The sequence below is a fragment of the Engystomops pustulosus genome, chromosome 2 (assembly GCF_040894005.1).
Source record: "Engystomops pustulosus chromosome 2, aEngPut4.maternal, whole genome shotgun sequence".
Classification (NCBI taxonomy): domain Eukaryota; kingdom Metazoa; phylum Chordata; class Amphibia; order Anura; family Leptodactylidae; genus Engystomops; species Engystomops pustulosus.
In genome coordinates this window covers 171,103,627-171,125,739 of record NC_092412.1, presented here as the reverse complement: position 1 = coordinate 171,125,739, position 22,113 = coordinate 171,103,627, and the positions used below count along the sequence as shown (strand labels likewise).

The window sequence follows — 22,113 nt, the reverse complement described above, 5'->3', positions numbered from 1 at the left end:
ACCCCAGGACGGAGCTGTAATGCCGTTTTAGTTCTCTTGCTCAAGATGTCCGCCGTAGAGGAATATATCACCAACAATTCCCCCCTTTTGAGCTCTGCTGACCTGTAATTCCATCCCGAGCGACCTCCTCAAGCTCCAGGTACCCACAGGTAGGCTAAGCCCTTACCTGCTGGACTTGTTAACTCTTCACCAGATCCCCCAGAGGCCAGTTACAGGTCTGCACACTCAAATCACATCACTGAGTTCCCCTAGTTCATAGGTTTGTAAACAGGCTGGTTCTCCAACAGGCAGCATCATCCTCCACTCCGAGCACTTCTCCTGTCGTGGTTCTAACCGCATGGACGGCCATCTGGGACATGGTGGACTTGATGAGGGGGACCACACAACGCGCAATAAGTGACAAGAGCAAAATCACAATCCCCAATATCACCCCCACTTACAGGAAACCCTTCCAATCCCCCAACCACAAAGTGAAGGACAAAGTGTCCACCCCAGAGTTTCTCTTGAGTTCCCTGGACAGTCCATAAATCTTTTCACGAGCATGGGTAATGGATCCATGAGGGCGATGTCATCCAGGATGTACATGCAACAAGCCACTCCCACCATCTTACAGACTCCTCCCTTCTCAGCAAGGGTCATGTCCAAAGCCATGCGGGTCTGGAAAGCATCTCGGATATAATTCACAAATCTCTGTTGATTACAATAAAAACAGTTAACCCAACCAACATCTTTGCTCATAGCTCTCTGGGGAATAATGGACTCTAGACCTGCCCATATCTGATTGTGGGCCTTGTACTCATCTGGGACCCCCCCTTGGTGCTCCCACTGTATCTATATAAATGTTGTCATCTAGGTGCTTCTCTCCTCCAGAATCATTTGGGATTCTCTATCTTTCCTTTATGTGTCTGATCAAACTTATCCTTGGGGATCACGAGGAAGGAATGCACAAGTTTTATCACCGTACACTCACCTTCTCAGCCTCTAGGCCTGACCTGACTCTCTTATCCCCACAAATCCTGTATACACCAGACACTGCTAATACAGGGTTACCTGTGCTGTCAATGTTAAAGAAGGTCATTGTCTTGTTGCACCGACCATAGGTAAAGTCTCCTACCCTGGAGTCATCCTGGTCAGCCCTATAGATACAATAATACTCATGGTTGGGGTGTCCCTGAGCATACAGTCAGTCAGAAGAGACCAGCTAGCAGGAAGAATAATTAAGTTTGCAAAAGAAAGCGTGGAAGCTTGCTGGCTTCCCCCCTGCTTCACAGACGTGGCACTGGTCAGCAGGACTTGGAAAGGACCATCGTAGCGAGGCTCCAGAATCTCCTCTGGTGTCTCTTTACCACCATGTAGTCTCCAGGCTTCAGGTTATGCGTCCTGAGGTCTCTGTCTGGATCTGAAAAAGGAATCAGAAACACTTTTGCGGACCTTTTCCAAGGCCTGGCTCAACTGTGTGGTAGGTTCCACCTAGTTTCCTGCCATCAGCTATAGGCTCTGTGGGAAGTAGGGGCCTAGTCTGGGTGCACAGCCAAAAAGTACTTCAAAGGGGGACAATCCCATCTTTCTGTTCGCCTGTTCTACACCCAGATGGGACAAGGTTTCAGGTCTTTACCTGTCCAGTGAAGTGGGTTTTGCAACCGGACTCTATGGTCTCTGGAAGTCCAAACCTGCAGAAAAATCTCACTCACTAACTTCTTGGCTGCAGCTCTGGCAGTAGCCTTGGTCATGGGAGAAGCTTCTGGCCACCCTGGAAAGAGATCAATGCACACAAGCACGTATTCCTACGTACCACTTTTTGGTAGCTGGATAAAATCCATCTGCAGTCTTTGGAAGGGATACAGCGGCTTGGGTGTCACCTTCTGTTGGGTCTTTACCACCTTACCCGGGTTGTGGCGGGCACAGACTATAAAGGCTTTCACTAGTCTAGTGACAGGGGTAGTAATGCCCGGGACAAACCACTTGCGGTTTATGAGCACTAGCATGGCCATTTTGGATATGTGTGTTTGTCCGTGGGCTACTTGACTTACTGTCGGGTGCAGGGCTCTGGGCAGGCACACCCTCTCTCCCAGCATCCAGGTCCATCGGCATCTGGGCTCCAGCTTTCCTCCACACTTCCTTCTCTTCTGATGACTCTCGGGTGACCAGGGACTGGAACACCTGTGGATCAAACTTTTAGCTCAGAACTCACCGCTGAGACTTCAGGACAGTCTCTGGGCTCCATCTGTGCAGCTGCCTTCGCCACCCTGTCAGCCACATACTTGTCCTTGGCTTGTGGAGTTACCAAATTGTGTGTGCTTTTACTTTTACTATCCCCACCTCTTGTGGAAGAGAGCATCCATGAGCTCTTTAACCAGCGTGCCATGCTTAAAAGGGGTCCCTGCAGAGGTGAGGAAATCTCTAGCCTTCCATATGGGTTCATAGTCGTGTTTAGACCCCAGGACTACACCTTGAGTATAGATGTTTGCCTTTTTACCTTCCACCAGCTGTAGCACTTCCCTGAGTGCCGTCACTTCACCTCCTGTGCTGACCTGTGTGGAGGGAGTGGTTCTGCTTGTACTACCTCATGTGCACCACTGACCACTGTATATCCAGTGTAGAACCGTCTGTCTTCTCCTGCAGACCAAAAAACTCAACATCTGGGTTAATCACCCTCCCCCCATCCTCTCTGAATCCTGGAAGACTGGCGATAGAATGAAGGGTTCAGAGCTGTGCACCTTATCAGTGTATCCTGGGGGATCAGGAGTGCACACTGGAGTCTGAGCTGTCTGGCCTTTGCTCAGATGCTTGGGCTGTCCTTGGGTCAGGACACTCATTGGCAGCTTGGAGGTCATAGACCATCCTACATGTATCTGTCTGTTCTTTCTGGGGTTAAAATCATCACTGGGCTAGCAGGGGAGGGTTTGACAATGAGAGAAGCTGTCTGGGGGGATGTACTTGCTAACGTCCTCGTTAGTTACCGCCCCCCTATTAGAATATGGCCACTCACTTTAGTCACCTCAGCAATGTCTCCTCCCAGCAAGTGGAAGCACGCCTCCTTGAGCTGGGCTCCTCCGGGATCGATCACAGTGAGTTCCCTCTGTGCCCCCCCCCCCCCCCCGTTTGTAAACTTGCACTTGCAAAGTCACTGTCTGTTCTCTCCTAAGCACAGCACAGATCGCTTCAAGACCAGTTCTCAGACACAGATTGCAAGCAGCTATGGAGAAATTTAGCCATCATGGAATAAAATCTCTTTTTCTCAAATTCTCTCCACATCAAAATCTCTGAAATGTCCCTTATCGCCTGTCGCTTTCTCAATGGGCACTCTAAAGGATTCCTGTCACTCTGTCCTGGTGTCCATCTGTCAAAGCCAGAGGCTCTAAGTGTCTGTTCAAATGTGATCAAGTTTTTTTTTTTTTTTCTTTTCCTCACTTGTACAATCATCAGATCCTTTAACACATCCCAAAACTTTCAAACCTTCTACTACTTTTCTTTTCAGCACATGCTACCAGCCCTTATGTCCATTATATCAACTTGCACTTTTCCATCAGTCCTACTTTTACTCAACAACCTTCTGTCTACTTACATCTTTACACTCTACAGGTCCACCCTTCCGGACCGTGTTGGCCGCCATTATAGGGCAGTGGCTGGGCACATTTTGGTTCCGCATTTCACATCTCTATCAGAAAGCTTCACATATCCGTACAATACTTCCGCTTCTTCTGAACCACCTGTTCCTCCCCGCACTTCTAACCATCCTTCATCCTGCAATGCCCTGGCCACTCTGTAGTGAGCCTGAGCGGCTTCCAATATGCCCTTATCTTCTAACTGGCCTCGGCTTGTTGTTAGAATCTGCTTCCACACAGTAACATACTTACATACATACATACATACTTACACAATTAGTAACATACTTCCTTCCTTTTTTCGACAAAGTCAAGTCTAACTGCGGTCTCTGCCCCCTCCGAGAGTGTGTGAGCTTTCTTAAACACACCCAACATCATGTTCCAAACGAGATACACGTCGGTGTAGCTACTCACTCGATGCAGGGGTCCCGGGTCACCATTGTGTGTCAGTAAAATAACAAAATCCCTACACTAACAGAACCCTGACCACACACCCGTTAGGGCCACTTCTCCCAAAAGCTGCACTCCCTCGGTACCTCAGCCAGCAGGTCTCCTAATGAGCCAATGCTAATTTCCCGGTCTCTAACCTAGACCACCTTAATTCCCTCTCCTTCTCCCGTGTAAAATAATAAAAACAATCCCGGACACGTATTTTGTAACTAATACCCAATGTCCCCGGAACAGAGGATGTCAATTTGTACTATTCTTAGTCTACAAACTTCCTCCCGAACTTCTATAGGAGGGGGCAGAGAAGCTATACGTCACAGTGAAACTTCTGCTTTCACTTTCTCCCTAGAGGTCTGACTCAGTGTCTGAGAGAATGAGGCGTGGTGATTCAGTGACACACGCAGTAATGTGTCACTATGTATCAGTTCTAAAAGTAGCTCAGTGATCACCGTTATGTCAGTCTCACCACTCAGACAATTAGCCCTTAGACCCGAAGAGTATCAGAGGCTACTAACTTATTCCACACCAATGGTCACAGGGAAGTTCAACACATATATGATATGCATTAACTTACCGTGACTCAGTGAGGCCGTGGTCCTCTATTGGTGTGAACAAGCGTTCGTCCCCCGTCCTCTGGCTCGGGTCCTCGGGTGAACGGTATCAGCTGAGCTGGGTCCCCTGGATTTCCCGGGTTTCGGCACCATTTGACGGGGCAGCGCAAAACCGCCAATACACTCTTCTCTCAGACACTCCAAATTAGGGGAGCATGTGTGCACTTAGTAAGAGAAGACAGACTCTGTGTTGTCTCAGCTCATGCTCTTAACTTGCCATGCAGAAAAGAGAACTGAACTAACCTTTATTTCCTGATACACAACTTTTTATATTCATACAAAGAGGTGTGGTTACATATATTAGAATCATTACAATTGGTGATAGCTAAGCATATATGTCTGGCCTCCGACCCCTGCTGATTGGTCCTCAAAACTAGGCCTTAGTTGCTATGCTAGGGGAATTTCCAGTCACCGTTGGTTAGGAAATCGACCGCTAGTCTGGATGCTGGTGCTATTCTTAACAAACATCTGCTTTTTGATCATGAGACTTGAGTTTCGCTGACAGTTGCATGTCTGGTTAAAACTAGTTTAAGGGAAAAGCTCTGTATTTCATAACAAACAGTGTACAAAAATATAGGGCAAAGTGTACATGTATACAATCATAAAGCATATAATTATTATGGACACATAATCATTACTTTGACCCTCACAAACGCTGCCATGTTTGGGCTGAGTGCCCGGGGGACCCGGATCATACTGCCCCGTCAGAAGCAGTATATGGTTGGGTTCCATTAGCTTAGAAATGTTGCTTGTTGACTATTTCATTTTATGTTTTACAGAAAATTCCAAATTAAGTCCTGAAGCTGAGACAAGTGAGCCTGTATTACAATTACAATACAGTACAGAAGGAACTACTACAAGTACAATAAGGCTAGACTTTACAGATGAATGGTAAAGTACAATATCTTCTATGATATGATACATTTTATTTATGATCTTAATATTTTATAGCTTTAATGATGTCTATAGGGATAAGTAAACTTATATTATGCTTGCATAGAAACTTTCCTAAAATCAGTAATTAAATCCAAAGGGAAGCATATATAAAATGTTGGAATATATCTACATCAGAAATGAATAATTATTTCTCCCCTTATCATGTTGTACCCCTGTTCACACTCCCTCCCAAATGGAAATTTACTTTACATTTGTCCAGGTATATCTAGACAAGTATATTGTTTGTATCTCAGCAAACTGACACATTTTTTCCCAATCCACAGGATAGGGATATTGGAAAACCCCTTTAAAACCTACATCAAACTGTATGGCAGTTGCACTCTTTGTAACATATACACCTGTCTGTTCCCCTACCTGTATGGCTTGTTTCCCCCTCCTTACTGGAGAAAGCATTTTTTGGCATTCAGTGGAAAGAGTCTGGTTGAAACATTATTACCTCTTAAGTCAACATAGAAAATCACTGAGGCACAGCGAATACACCTTCCATCAATCTCCTCGGACCCAACAAATGGCAACGGGAAACACAGCAGCAAATGGCAGGTGATATATATACACTCACCGGCCACTTTATTAGGTACACCTGTCCAACTGCTCGTTAACACTTAATTTCTAATCAGCAAATCACATGACGGCAACTCAGTGCATTTAGGCATGTAGACATGTTCAAGACAATCTCCTGCAGTTCAAACCGAGCATCAGTATGGGGAAGAAAGGTGATTTGAGTGCCTTTGAACATGGCATGGTTGTTGGTGCCAGAAGGGCTGGTCTGAGTATTTCAGAAACTGCTGATCTACTGGGATTTTCACGCACAACCATCTCTAGGGTTTACAGAAAATGGTCCGAAAAAGAAAAAACATCCAGTGAGCGGCAGTTCTGTGGGCGGAAATGCCTTGTTGATGCCAGAGATCAGAGGAGAATGGGCAGACTGGTTCGAGCTGATAGAAAGGCAACAGTGACTCAAATCACCACCCGTTACAACCAAGGTAGGCAGAAGAGCATCTCTGAACGCACAGTACGTCCAACTTTGAGGCAGATGGGCTACAGCAGCAGAAGACCACACCGGGTGCCACTCCTTTCAGCTAAGAACAGGAAACTGAGGCTACAATTTGCACAAGCTCATCGAAATTGGACAGTAGAAGATTGGAAAAACGTTGCCTGGTCTGATGAGTCTCGATTTCTGCTGCGACATTCGGATGGTAGGGTCAGAATTTGGCGTCAACAACATGAAAGCATGGATCCATCCTGCCTTGTATCAACGGTTCAGGCTGGTGGTGGTGGTGTCATGGTGTGGGGAATATTTTCTTGCCACTCTTTGGGCCCCTTGGTACCAATTGAGCTTCGTTGCAACGCCACAGCCTACCTGAGTATTGTTCCTGACCATGTCCATCCCTTTATGACCACAATGTACCCAACATCTGATGCTACTTTCAGCAGGATAATGCGCCATGTCATAAAGCTGGAATCATCTCAGACTGGTTTCTTGAACATGACAATGAGTTCACTGTACTCAAATGGCCTCCACAGTCACCAGATCTCAATCCAATAGAGCATCTTTGGGATGTGGTGGAACGGGAGATTCGCATCATGGATGTGCAGCCGACTAATCTGCGGCAACTGTGTGATGCCATCATGTCAATGTGGACCAAAATCTCTGAGGAATGCTTCCAGCACCTTGTTGAATCTATGCCACGAAGAATTGAGGCAGTTCTGAAGGCAAAAGGGGGTCCAACCCGTTACTAGCATGGTGTACCTAATAAAGTGGCCGGTGAGTGTAGATCCTCGGTGGTGTTCAACTTCCAGCCAGGATAAACAAATGTACTTAAGTAGAAAAAAGCAGTAGCACTCACCGGTTAGATGAAGTAAGGAAAAAGCTTTATTGTTCCATGTGGCAGTACGGGGAGGACGCCGAACACGACAGGCAACGGGCCGTTTCGAGCAACTATTCGCTTTCTCAAGCCTTAGACTCTGCTACTTCCTGACGCTGCTAATTCTGGAACACAATCCTTTAGCCAATTCTTTCTGGGTGTCGTAAACCTACTTTTTACTAGATGGATTCTTTGCGTAGTGCTATGTCTGAAAGAGATTAATGGTTTTTCCATTACTATCTCCCCTAATTGACTTTCCTCCCGCAAGACCTTCCAATTCTTGAATATCGGAGCCTTTATGACCTTTTCATGGGGACTATAGGAGAAGCTAAACGAGAATCTTTTTTTGATGTTAGTGTTCATACGATTATCCCTCTTTTTAATTTCCCTTCTATGTCGACCCCCTGTTCTCTAGATTTTTCAAGTGCTCTATCTATGACCCGCTTAGGTGACCCCTATCCACCAATCTCTGTTTTATTTCCCCTGCTTGTACCTCAAAAGCATCGACATCACTATTTAGTCTCTTAAATCGTTAGAATTGACTGTAGGGTACACTGTCTTTTGTGTGGGTCAGGTGGAAACTATTGTAGTGCAGAAGGGAGTTTGTGGCCGTGCTCTTTCTAAAGACAGTGGTGTGGAGGCAGTTATTCTTAATAAAGACCCGAACTGCAGTGTGTCACCCCCAAATACTTAAGTAAAGCGCATATTCCTCGAATTCGTTAGATTCAGTCCACAAACTCCTGAAACTCCTGTTGGGAGCCATCGCACACCATGAATATGTCGTCCACATATCTTAAAAATAATTTTATGTGCCTGGCGAACAGGTTGTCCAGAGAGAAGACGTAGCGGCTCTCAAACATGGCCATATAGATACTGGCCAGGGTACATGCCACTGGGGTGCCCATGGCTACGCCCACTCTCTGGACAAATAATGTTTCGTCAAACACAAAATCATTATGAGAGAGAATGAAAGTGAGTTCGTCACATACAAAATCTATAAATTCACCCTCTCTCTGTGCTTTTTTTAGCACTTGTCATACACTCTTGAACACCCTGATCTTGTGGTATTCTAGTGTATAAACTATCCACGTCAATCAACACCTGGCTATATCCCTCTCTCGATTCAAAATCCTGAATGGCAGAAAAGAAAGAGCCTGTGTCCTTTAGATATGACGGGATATCAGAGAGTAATGGGCGTAATAGCCAATCTGATGCGCTAGGAAATATGGGGTCGAATGATCGTAACAATCTCTCTGTGTTCCTGTAAATACATTATACAGTTGATAAAAAGGTGTTACTGTTGTGCAGAGTAGGAGTCAATCCAAACCCTGCAACACGCGTAATCCAGCCCTTTTCAGAAGGAATGGTTCAAATGTTAATGCTCTGTAATGTGGTTATGCTTGTTTTTACCTACCTGTATTTGTTGCTTAATGTTTGTTTTTTCCCCCTCTCACCATGACAGCACCCAATTGGAGAGAGGGATCCGCCCCCAGGGACAGGAAAACCAGATCTTTATAAGCGTGGCCCATCCTTCCTCCTTCAGTGGTTTTCCTGTCCCTGAAGTGGATCCAGGGAGCCTCAGTGAGAATGGGAGTCCCAGGTACCCTGAGGTGGCCGAGCATGTCCCCCGCCGAGGGTGTAGAAGAATTGGCGGTGCAGTAGATGCTGCGGGTCGCAGCGATAGTCTGCAGGTGTAGAGGGGGACGTGCAGAAGATCGATGTCGGCAAAGGAAGCAGGCACGCTCAGTTTCTGTGGTACGGGCCGAGTAAAGATGGGGTCCGCCCCATTTCCGGCGGGGACCGGAAGTGGGGCAATGAGAAGCGTACCACGTGTCCTGATGATGTCATTGGGCGGGAGATTCAAATTTCAGTTTCCACACAGGAGTCCTGTGTGTATTCTACACCTGCAGCGGGTCTTCCGCTCTAGTCTGCTGCTGTACCTTGGTCAGAGGACCCCGAAGGTCAGCTTACTCTCCACCAGGCGGGATGAGCTTGATCGAAGGGGGTAGAGATTCGGTGGACACAGCTACGGTAAATGCAGTTTAGTGGGATAGTCCGCTGGATGGTTAGTGGGGCCTTGCTAAGCCTTTAAACTGGTTCTGATGGTCTCTTATGTGATTGTTTATTAGAGGGAAGAGAGGCGTAGGGGGAAAACTACAAATAAGTCTAAAAATTGTGTTTGTAGGATTTGTGCAGATGACCTGCCAGACTCGCATCCAAAACCAAACTGTGATCAATGTATACAACTTATGGTAGCAAGAGCAGTCAGCTTTGTTTGAATCTATGCATGCCTTTATCCAACAGGAGGTGCGCAGTTCTATGCAGGGGATGAAAAAATCCCTTAGATCTCAGAGTTCCCCCGGCACCTCTAGGGTGTCAGATAACTCAAGCTCTAGCCCAGAAGATCCATCATCAGAGGAGGAAGATAGATCAGGTAGACCCTTGTTTCCAGCAGAAGATACTGAGCATTTAATAAAGCTGGTCAGGGCTACAATGGAGCTAGAGGATGAGAAGGAGGAGCGTTCAGTAACGGACATCATGTTCCAGGGATTAGGAGAATGAAAGAGAGTTTTTCCTGTTCATAACAACCTTTCTTCCCTCATCAAAGCAGAATGGAAGAAATCAGAAAAGAACGTTTTTCTCTAGAGCCATAAAGAGAAAATACCCTCTTGCAGAAAAGGATTACGGAGGCATGGGTCAAAGCACCCAAAGTGGATGTGGCTATATTCAAGGTCTCCAGGAAAGTGGCTATTCCAGTAGAGGATTCTGGGATTTTAAAGGACCCTATGGATAAGAAAGCTGACGTTCCTGTGAAGCGTCGGCAGGAACATTTAAGCCGAAAATTGCAGCTACTTGTGAGTCTAGATTGTTGTTTATGTGGCTTACCCAGCTGCAAGAAAAGATAAAGTCGGGGATTCCAAGATCACAGCTGGTTACGGAGGTCACTATGGCACAAAAAGCCTCAGCCTTGGTGGATGCGCTTAGATTATCAGCAAGTTCAGCCGCTTTATCCAATTCAGCCAGAAGAGCCCTATAGCTTAAGAATTGGTTAGGAGATTTGTCATCTAAAAGTCATCTATGTAATATCCCTTGTGAGGGAGAATTCCTTTTTGGATCTAGAGTAGATAAGATCCTAGACAAAGCGGCGGATAGGTAAAAAGGATAATACAAGACCGCCTGGGAAGTTTTTTCGTCCCCCAAGGAGATTCAAGTCACCACAGAGATCTGGGGACAAGAAGGACGGAAGGAGATCCTCCAGAAGATCGAAGGGCTTCATGTACTCGCGCCCTTCAGACTCCAGCAAACGCCCTAATCAACAATGACACCAGAGGACCTGTGGGCGGAAGACTCTCCCTGTTCAGGGAAGAATGGGAGAAGATCTCAGGGAGTCGCTGGATCCTGGGAATTATCCAGGACGGCCTGAAATTACCTTACGTGTCCTTTCCCCCACAACGCTTCAAAGTAGCATCAGTACTAGGTCTGGAGGCTCAACATGCATTGGTGTCAGAAGTAAAGCCCTTACTCCAGAAAAATGTGCTCAGAAGGGTTCCACTTGAGGAACAAGGGGAGGGGTTTTACTCAACCCTGTTTTTCGACAAATTCAAGACGGAGTCTATAAAATCAACAACAAATTTACTTTTTCACAACTGCTACATGGCCTCTATAGATCTGGCGGTTGCATATTACCATGTCCCCATTCATCCGGGTTGCCAGAAATTTCTGAGAGTGGCGGTAGTACTGGACAGCATCCTCACATACCTCCAATTCACAGCCCTGCCCTTTGGAGTAGCCGTAGCTCCAAGGGTATTCACAAAGCTGATAACGGAAGTGGCAACGTGCATAATAAAAACATCAGGGTATTTTTGTACCACATCTCGACGACTTCCTTTTAGTGGGAAGATCAGCGGAGGAATTAACAGATCAGATAAAGTCCACAGGAATAGAGAAAATAATTTCACTATGACCGGAGCCCCAAAAATTCTTCTTCTCCCTCTTATTCTATCTTCAGTTTCTCCTGCTGAAAGTATGTCACCATATAGACTAGCACCATCGCACTCTCATTCTCCTCCTTTAATTATATTGCAGCTGGAAGAAAATATGCAGGCAGATGGTGTGGTACGTTCTAATAAAGTTAAAATTTATTTCAGTTCATCATACTCGCAAAAATCCATTAAAAATGCGCATATCAAATTCACATAACGGGACGCTAGCTGGGTCGGGCGGATAAAAGCTAATGGATTTTTGTGAGTATGATGAACTGAAATAAATTTTAACTTTATTAGAACGTACCACACCATCTGCCTGCATATTTTCTTCCAGCTACAATATAATTAAAGGAGGAGAATGAGAGTGCGATGGTGCTAGTCTGAATGGTGACATTCTTTTAGCAGGAGAAACTGAAGATTGGTGCTGTTCATCGATGTTTTAAGATAGAATAAGAGGGAGAAGAAGAATTTTTGGAGCTCCGGTCATAGTGAAATTATTTTCTCTATTCCTGTGGACTTTTTCAAAGACTGTGTGGACCGTTCTTATACCGTGAGTAGCTCCTTAAGGGGCAAACTGTGCACCACGAACAACTGTGTTTTTGTGCTATCTGTAAAGATCAGATAAAGGTTGTTCTGGAGATCTTACACCGTCTGGGGTGGTTGGTGAATTGGAAGAAATTCTCCCTTACATCTTCCAGAGTGAAAGTATTCCTAGGGGTTCAACTAGGTTCCCGGAACCAAAGATCTTTTCTTCCACCCGAAAGAATTCAGAAATTCAAAAACAGCTTCAGTAAAGGATTTATGCAAGAAGAAATCTCCTTCAATAAGAGAAATAGTGAAGATTTTGTGCCTCTTCACAGTAGCCATACCAGCAGTGCCCTGGGCAATGTTCCATGCAAGGCCTCTACAGCTATACATGCTAAGTGCCTTGGATGGAGATCAGGCCAGTTTAGACCAAAAGATTCCCCTTTCTCAGGAGATATTGAATTCCTTGAAATGGTGGACAAAAGAGGAAACCTTCCAAGGGGGAAGATCATGGAAACTATCCATGGTAATGGACGCAAGTACCTGGGGATGGGGAGCCCAGGTGAGAGACCTCCTGTTCCAGGGGGACTGGAGGAAGGAATATCAAGGAATGTCCTCAAACTACAGAGAGTAGAGACCTATCCTGGAGGCAATCAAACAGTCCTTGCCAGAAATTCAGGGGATGGATTTGAAGGTTATGTCAGACAATGTAACAGCAGTAGCTTTCATAAATCCAAAAGCAGATTTTCTGAGTCGTTATCGCCAGAGACAAGGGGAGTGGTCCCTCCATCAGGATGTCTTTCGCATGATATAAGGACTTTGGGGGCGGCCAGAAATAGACCTGTTCGCCACCAGGAAGAATAGGCGATTTGACCGTTTCTGCTCCCTCAACCCGAAAGATCATCCAGTGACCCTGGATGCCTTTTCGATAACATGGAATTTCAACCTTACTTATGCCTTTCCTCCCTTATCTATCCTTCCGAAAGTTCTGAAAAAAATAAGAGAAGATCAGGCCAGGGTTATTCTGATAGCACCTTTCTGGCCCAGGAGGGCATGGTTTTCAATACTGAGGGAGCTTTCAGTGTCAGATCCTTGGATCCTCCCTGGGAGGCAGGATCTTCTCTCCCAAGGTCCAGTATTCTACCCACAGACTGCAAATCTCCATCTGACGGCTTCGAATTTGAAAGGTGCATCCTGAGGAAAAAGGGCCTATCTGAAAGGTAATTAAAACTCTACAGGGCAGCAGAAAGGTAGTTAACTCTAGAATTTATTTTAAGATTTGGAGAGTCTTTTCAGATTTCAGTAGTCCAGAACCGAAAAATCTAGACCATCTGAACATAACTAAGTTGAATAACAAAAAATAATAATCTTTATTAATCTTGGTTAGAACATAGACAACAACATGTTAAAAAAGAGTTAATTGCAGCGGTGGATGGGGTACACAGATAAAAAGGAACTGTATCCGGGAATTCACGACATAAAAGTGCACATGTATATAGATGAACAGATCATATTTCTCACCTGGAAGTAAATGTCTTATTAGAATATATATAAAGTCAAGTGCTTACCCATGTGGATAATAAAGACTAACGTGACCCGGGAGGTTCCTGCCCCGACGCGCGTTTCGGCTATTGCAGCCTTCGTCTCCCCCAGTCCTTTTAAGCATTCTACAGTTTATCCTTGGGAACTCACTTTGGTCCTGAATTATTTGAACCATTAAAATCTTGCCCCCCAAAATGGTTAACATTGAAGGTAGTTTTCTTAGTGGCAATTACTTCAGCCCGTAGGGTAGGGGAGATCTCAGCCGTATCCTGTAGAGCACCTTTTACAAAGTTTTTTGAGGATAGGGTTGTTCTTACGACAGACCCAGCTTTCTTATGCAAGGTTGCTTCAAGATTCCACATGTCGGAGGAAATTAGGCTCCTTTCTTTTTGTCTTTATCCTTTTATGGATAAGGAAAAGGAATTTAGCAAACTGGATGTCAAGAGCTATTGAGATTTATTTAGCCAGGGCTGAGGAATGGAGGAAATCAGACAGCCTTTTTATTCTTGTTGGGGGTAAGAATAAAGGGAAGAATGCCTCAGCTAAAACTATTTCTAGATGGATTAAGATAGCCATTAGTTCAGCCTATGGGGCAGCCAAGCTACCTGTAGCAGAAGGGCTGAAGGGACACTCTACCAGAGCAGTTTCTTCCTCTTGGGCAGAATTTAGAGAGGTGTCAGTAAGCCAGATCTGCCAGGCTGCTACCTGGTCTTCTCCACATACTTTTTACAAGCACTATAGACTGGATGTGGTGGGTGCACACGAGTTGACATTTGGGCGAATAGTGTTATCTTTGGTGATCCCTCCCTAAGTTTCTCTGTTATTCTCTCCGATTGGGTGCTGTTGTGGTGAGAGGGGGAAACCGGTAATTACTCACCGGTAATTGTGTTTCCTTGAACCACGACAGCACCCAGGGTATTCCCACCCTTTATTTTTTTATTTTATATATTCCCCCCCCCCCCTCACATCTTTCGTTCGGTTTGGAGTATGCGGCACAGGGGTGCTTAATATAACCTTAGTGTTGAGGTTCACCTATGGAGGTGTCTGATGGTCAGAAATAACCAAGCATTGAGTCCCATTCAGTCTCCATTCAGGAAGGATGCACCACGCTTATAAAGATCTGGTTTTCCTGTCCATGGGGACGGATCCCTCTCTCTGGTTGGGTGCTGTCGTGGTTCAAGGAAACACAATTACCAGTGAGTAATTACCGATTTTGTGTATCACACTGTTGCACTGTTCGTCACTTTTAGCGGACGACTCAGTTTCAGGTTTTGGTTTCTTATGATGACGCTTGTCAGCCAAGTTGACAAACCTGTTGTGCTGCGCCATATCAGAACTACACTCACTACAGTCTTCCCTCTACCTTCTGTATTTCACCCATCTACATTTCTTTTCACCTTGACTGCCATGTCACCAACCCACCATGCACTTAACCCTCAAAGTTGCTACATTGAGAGCTGCAATGATATCATGCTAAAATAAACTACTGTACATACTCGTGTATAAGCCGAGTTTTTCAGCACAAAAAATGTGCTGAAAAACGTCCCCTCGGCTTATACACGAGTCTATTACAAAAAAAAAATTACCCACTTAAAAAAAATAAACTTAAATACTCACCCTCCGATGTCAGCGCGGCTCCCCGATGTCCCCGGTGTCGGCGCGTCCCGTCTTCTTTCTTCTCCGCCGCTCCTCTCTTCTTTCTTCTGTCATGGACGTGACCATGTTTTCTTCGTCAGCAGCGGCCGCGTCATAGTATGCGTCTGATAGAAGATAACATGGCCTCGTCCATGCTGGAAGAAAGAAGATAGAAGAAGAGCCGCGGAGAAGAAAGAAGACGGAACACGCTGACATCGGGGACATTGGGGAGCCGCGCTGACATCGGAGGGTGAGTATTTAAGTTTATTTTTTTAAGGGCCGTGGGGGCAGGCTTTATACTACTAGGGGCTGTTGTATACTACTAGGGGCTTGCTGTATACTACTAGGGGCTTGCTGTATACTACTAGGGGCTGCTGTATACTACTAGGGGCTGCTGTATACTACTAGGGGCTTGCTATATACTACTAAGGGCTTGCTGTATACTACTAGGGGCTTGCTGTATACTACTAGGGGCTTGCTGTATACTACTAGGGGCTTGCTGTATACTACTAGGGGCTTGCTGTATACTACATGGGGGCTGCTGTATACTGCTAGGGGTTGCTGTATACTACTAGTGGCTGCTGTATACTACATGGGGGCTGCTGTATACTATGTATATGTACTGCCAGGTTAATGGATTTTTACTCACTGGATGAATCATTAAAGGGGTATTCTCATTCAGTATCATTAATCTGCCATATATATACATTTCTTCAGTTACATGTTATTAAAAAAATATTCCTGTGTGAAGATAATTTCTCATAAATGTAGTTATATGGTCCCTTAGAATCAAGACTGTGTCCTTGGATATGGCCATCTCTGCTGGAGAAATTGAAGAAATGTTTACATATTGAAAATTAATTTAATTCAATGTGAATGCCCAGATGGGAATACCACTTAAAGTGCAGGGTCTACAGATTGTCTAGAAGCATTCAATGTTGTATTGCCAACAAGGGATAGATAGATAAGATTTATCAGATCCCGTGTATATATACATATACACACAGCCCCCCCCCAGTAAGTATTGTTCTCACACAGCCCCTAGTAATGTGCTTACACAGCCCCCCAGTAAGTAATGTTCTCACACAGCCCCCCAGTAAGTAATGTCCTCACACAGCCCCCCAGTAAGTAATGTGCTCACACAACCCCCCAGTAAGTAATGTTCTCACACAGCCCCCAGTAATGTGCTCCACACAGCCCCCCAGTAAGTAATGTTCTCACACAACCCCCAGTAAGTAATGTCCTCACACAGCCCCCCCAGTAAGTAATGTTCTCAAACAGCCCCCCCCAGTAAGTAATGTCCACACACATCCCCCCAGTAAGTAATGTCCTCACACAGCCCCCCAGTAAGAAATGTCCTCACACAGCCCCCCAGTAAGAAATGTTCTCACACAGCCCCCCCCCCAGTAAGTAATGTCCTCACACAGCTCCCAGTAAGTAATGTCCTCACACAGCCCCCCAGTAAGTAATGTTCTCAAACAGCCCCCAGTAATGTGCTTACACAGCCCCCCAGTAAGTAATGTCCTCACACATCCCCCCAGTAAGTAATGTCCTCACACAGCCCCCCCAGTAAGTAATGTCCACACACATCCCCCCAGTAAGTAATGTCCTCACACAGCCCCCCAGTAAGAAATGTTCTCACACAGCCCCCCAGTAAGTAATGTCCTCACACAGCCCCCCCCAGTAAGTAATGTCCTCACACAGCCCCCCAGTAAGTAATGTCCACACACATCCCCCCAGTAAGTAATGTCCTCACACAGCCCCCCAGTAAGAAATGTTCTCACACAGCCCCCCCCCCCCAGTAAGTAATGTCCTCACACAGCTCCCAGTAAGTAATGTCCTCACACAGCCCCCCAGTAAGTAATGTTCTCAAACAGCCCCCAGTAATGTGCTCACACAGCCCCCCCAGTAAGTATTGTTCTCACACAGCCCCTAGTAATGTTCTCACACAGCCCCCCAGTAAGTAATGTTCTCGCATCTATCAGTGCCGAGACTCTGCCGGCGGTGTGCACACAAAATATGTGATGTGCAGCCGCGCTTAATAATACACCTTCTATGCATCCTTATGCCTCTGATGACACAGCTCCCTAATAGAGGGGCTGCAGAAACGCGTCAGGCATAGGGTATATTAGGCAGAATAGGCAGGCTAGCATGGTCCACAACAGGACCTAAACCATAACCTTGCCTTTTTCCTTTTTCTAATGTTCAATTGCAGTGCCTATCAATTTACAAGGGCGAGAACTTGTTAAACTGTCTATATACAAGTCTCGCCGATTGGTGCACTAGCTCTGAACATATCATTTTTCACATCAGCACTTTAGTCCAGTGAGGGGGCAATAACGTGACAGAGTGGGATCCTTAGGGTCTCATTTCCCCCATATACACTGGAAGCTTGAGTTGACGATTTAGCGGCTGAAGAGTGGCCGTATTTTAATCATATTATATAATAAAGTGTAATTTTTAAGTGTTCCGTTTCAGGCAGTTACTACAATGTTCTCACACAGCCCCCAGTAATGTGCTTACACAGCCCCCCAGTAAGTAATGTCCTCACACAGCCCCCAGTAAGTAATGTCCTCACACAGCCCCCCAGTAAGTAATGTCCTCACACGGCCCCCAGTAATGTGCTCACACAGCCCCCCAGTAAGTAATGTCCTCACACCGCCCCCAGTAATGTTCTCACACAGCCCCCCAGTAAATAATATCCTCACACAGCCCCCCCCAGTAAGTAATGTCCTCACACAGCCCCCCAGTAAGTAATGTCCTCACGCGGCCCCCCAGTAAGTAATGTCCTCACGCGGCCCCCCAGTAAGTAATGTGCTCACACAGCCCCTGAGTATGAAATGTTCTCACACAGCCCCTGAGTATGTAATGTTCTCACACAGCCCCTGAGTATGTAATGTTCTCACACAGCCCCTGAGTATGTAATGTTCTCACACAGCCCCTGAGTATGTAATGTTCTCACACAGCCCCTGAGTATGTAATGTTCTCACACAACCCTCCAGTAAGTAATGTTCTCACACAGCCCCCAGTAATGTGCCTACTCGGCCCCCCAGTAAGTAATGTGCCCACACAGCCCCCCCAGTAAGTAATGTGCCCACACAGCCCCCCCAGTAAGTAATGTGCCCACACAGTCCCCCAGTAAGTAATGTGCCCACACAGCCCTCCAGCAAGTAATATCCTCACACAGCCCCCCAGTAAGTAATGTCCTCACACAGCCCCCCCCAGTAAGTAGTGTCCTCACACAGCCCACCCCCAGTAAGTAATGTCCTCACACAGCCCACCCCCAGTAAGTAATGTCCTCACACAGCCCTCCCCAGTAAGTAGTGTCCTCACACAGCTTTCCCCCAGTAAGTAGTGTCCTCACACAGCCCCCAGTAATGTGCTCACACAGCCCCCCCAGTAAGTATTGTTCTCACACAGCCCCTAGTAATGTGCTTACACAGCCCCCCAGTAAGTAATGTTCTCACACAGCCCCCCAGTAAGTAATGTCCTCACACAGCCCCCCAGTAAGTAATGTTCTCACACAGCCCCCCAGTAAGTAATGTTCTCACACAGCCCCCCAGTAAGTAATGTTCTCACACAACCCCCCAGTAAGTAAGGTGCTCACACAACCCCTAGTATGTAATGTCCTCACACAGCCCCCAGTAAGTAATGTCCTCACACAGCCCCCCCAGTAAGTAATGTCCTCACACAGCCCCCCCAGTAAGTAATGTCCTCACACAGCCCCCCCAGTAAGTAATGTCCTCACACAGCCCCCCAGTAAGTAATGTCCTCACACAGCCCCCCAGTAAGTAGTGTCCTCACACAGCCCCCAGTAATGTGCTCACACAGCCCCCCAGTAAATAATATCCTCACACAGCCCCCCCAGTAAGTAATGTCCACACACATTCCCCCAGTAAGTAATGTCCTCACACAGCCCCCCAGTAAGTAATGTCCTCACACAGCCCCCAGTAATTAATGTGCCCACACAGCCTCCCAGAAAGTAATGTCCCCACTCAGCCCCCCAGTAATGTCCTCACACAGCCCCCCAGTAAGTAATGTTCTCACACAGCCCCCAGTAATGTGCTCACACAGCACCCCAGTAAGAAATATCCTCACTCAGCCCCCCCCCAGTAAGTAGTGTCCTCACACAGCCCCCAGTAATGTGCTCACACAACCCCCCAGTAAGTAATGTTCTCACACAGCCCCCAGTAATGTGCTCACACAGCCCCCCGTAAGTAATGTTCCCACACAGCCCCCCAGTAAGAAATATCCCCACACAGCCCCCACAGTAAGTAGTGTCCTCACACAGCCCCCAGTAATGTGCTCACACAACCCCCCAGTAAGTAATGTTCTCACACAGCCCCCCCAGTAAGTAATGTGCTCACACAACCCCCCAGTAAGTAATGTTCTCACACAGCCCCCCCAGTAAGTAATGTGCTCACACAACCCCCCAGTAAGTAATGTCCTCACACAGCCCCCCAGTAAGTAATGTTCTCAAACAGCCCCCAGTAATGTGCTCACACAGCCCCCCCAGTAAGTAATGTCCTCACACAGCCCCCAGTAAGTAATGTCCTCAAACAGCCCCCCCCCAGTAAGTAATGTCCTCACACAGCCCCCCAGTAAGTAATGTCCTCACATAGCCCCCCCAGTAAGTAATGTCCTCACACAGCCCCCCAGTAAGTAATGTCCTCACACAGCCCCCCCAATAAGTAATGTCCTCACACAGCCCCCCAGTAAGTAATGTCCTCACACGGCCCCCAGTAATGTGCTCACACAGCCCCCCAGTAAGTAATGTCCTCACACGGCCCCCAGTAATGTGCTCACACAGCCCCCCAGTAGATAATATCCTCACACAGCCCCCCCAGTAAGTAATGTCCACACATATCCCCCCCAGTAAGTAATGTCCTCACACGGCCCCCAGTAATGTGCTCACACAGCCCCCCAATAGATAATATCCTCACACAGCCCCCCCAGTAAGTAATGTCCTTACACAGCCCCCAGTAAGTAATATCCTCAAACAGCCCCCCCCCAGTAAGTAATGTCGTCACACAGCCCCCCAGTAAGTAATGTCCTCACACAGCCCCCCCAGTAAGTAATGTCCTCACACAGCCCCCCAGTAAGTAATGTCCTCACACGGCCCCCAGTAATGTGCTCACACAGCCCCCCAGTAGATAATATTGTCACACAGCCCCCCCAGTAAGTAATGTCCACACATATTACCCCCAGTATGTAATGTCCTCACACAGCCCCCCAGTAAGTAATGTCCACACATATCCCCCCAGTATGTAATGTCCTCACACAGCCCCCCCAGTAAGTAATGTGCTCACACAACCCCCCAGTAAGTAATGTTCTCACACAGCCCCCCCAGTAAGTAATGTGCTCACACAACCCCCCAGTAAGTAATGTCCTCACACAGCCCCCCAGTAAGTAATGTTCTCAAACAGCCCCCAGTAATGTGCTCACACAGCCCCCCCAGTAAGTAATGTCCTCACACAGCCCCCAGTAAGTAATGTCCTCAAACAGCCCCCCCCCAGTAAGTAATGTCCTCACACAGCCCCCCAGTAAGTAATGTCCTCACACAGCCCCCAGTAATGTGCTCACACAGCCCCCCAGTAGATAATATCCTCACACAGCCCCCCCAGTAAGTAATGTCCACACATATCCCCCCCACTATGTAATGTCCTCACACAGCCCCCCAGTAAGTAATGTCCTCACACAGCCCCCCAGTAAGTAATGTCCTCACACAGCCCCCCAGTAAGTAATGTGCTCACACAGCCCCCAGTAATGTACTCACACAGCCCCCCGTAAGTAATGTTCCCACACAGCCCCCCAGTAAGAAATATCCTCACACAGCCCCCACAGTAAGTAGTGTCCTCACACAGCCCCCAGTAATGTGCTCACACAACCCCCCAGTAAGTAATGTCCTCACACAGCCCCCTCAGTAAGTAATGTGCTCACACAACCCCCCAGTAAGTAATGTTCTCACACAGCCCCCAGTAATGTGCTCACACAGCCCCCTAGTAAGAAATGTTCTCAAACAGCCCCCCCCCAGTAAGTAATGTCCTCACACAGCTCCCAGTAAGTAATGTCCTCACACAGCCCCCCAGTAAGTAATGTTCTCAAACAGCCCCTCAGTAAGTAATGTCCTCACACAGGCACCCCCAGTAAGTAATGTCCTCACACAGCCCCCCCAGTAAGTAATGTCCTCACACGGCCCCAGTAATGTGCTCAAACAGCCCCCCAGTAAATAATATCCTCACACAGCCCCCCAGTAAGTAATGTCCTCACACAGCCCCCCAGTAAGTAATGTCCTCACACAGCCCCCCAGTAAGTAATGTGCCCACACGGCCCCCAGTAATGTGCTCACACAGCCCCCCAGTAGATAATATCCTCACACAGCCCCCCCAGTAAGTAATGTCCACACATATCCCCCCCAGTAAGTAATGTCCTCACACGGCCCCCAATAGATAATATCCTCACACAGCCCCCCAATAGATAATATCCTCACACAGCCCCCCCAGTAAGTAATGTCCTCACACAGCCCCCCCAGTAAGTAATGTCCTCACACGGCCCCAGTAATGTGCTCAAACAGCCCCCCAGTAAATAATATCCTCACACAGCCCCCCCAGTAAGTAATGTCCACACACATTCCCCCAGTAAGTAATGTCCTCACACAGCCCCCCAGTAAGTAATGTCCTCACACAGCCCCCCAGTAAGTAATGTCCTCACACAACCCCCCAGTAAGTAATGTCCTCACACGGCCCCCAGTAATGTGCTCACACAGACCCCCAGTAGATAATATCCTCACACAGCCCCCCCAGTAAGTAATGTCCACACATATCCCCCCCAGTAAGTAATGTCCTCACACGGCCCCCAGTAATGTGCTCACACAGCCCCCCAATAGATAATATCCTCACACAGCCCCCCCAGTAAGTAATGTCCTCACACAGCCCCCAGT

The 22,113-nt window shown here is 47.0% G+C and overlaps 1 protein-coding gene across 9 annotated transcripts in view; it reads left to right on the top strand.

The window, feature by feature from the left end:
- Positions 1 to 22,113, top strand: part of DCAF6 (DDB1 and CUL4 associated factor 6) — a 737,604-nt gene that overhangs the window by 345,049 nt on the left and 370,442 nt on the right. For all 9 annotated transcript variants that reach the window (XM_072137281.1, XM_072137275.1, XM_072137278.1 and 6 more), the window contains one exon: positions 5,443 to 5,554. In XM_072137281.1, coding sequence (XP_071993382.1) covers positions 5,443 to 5,554 — 112 coding nt within the window. The remainder of the gene's footprint in view (positions 1 to 5,442; positions 5,555 to 22,113) is intronic.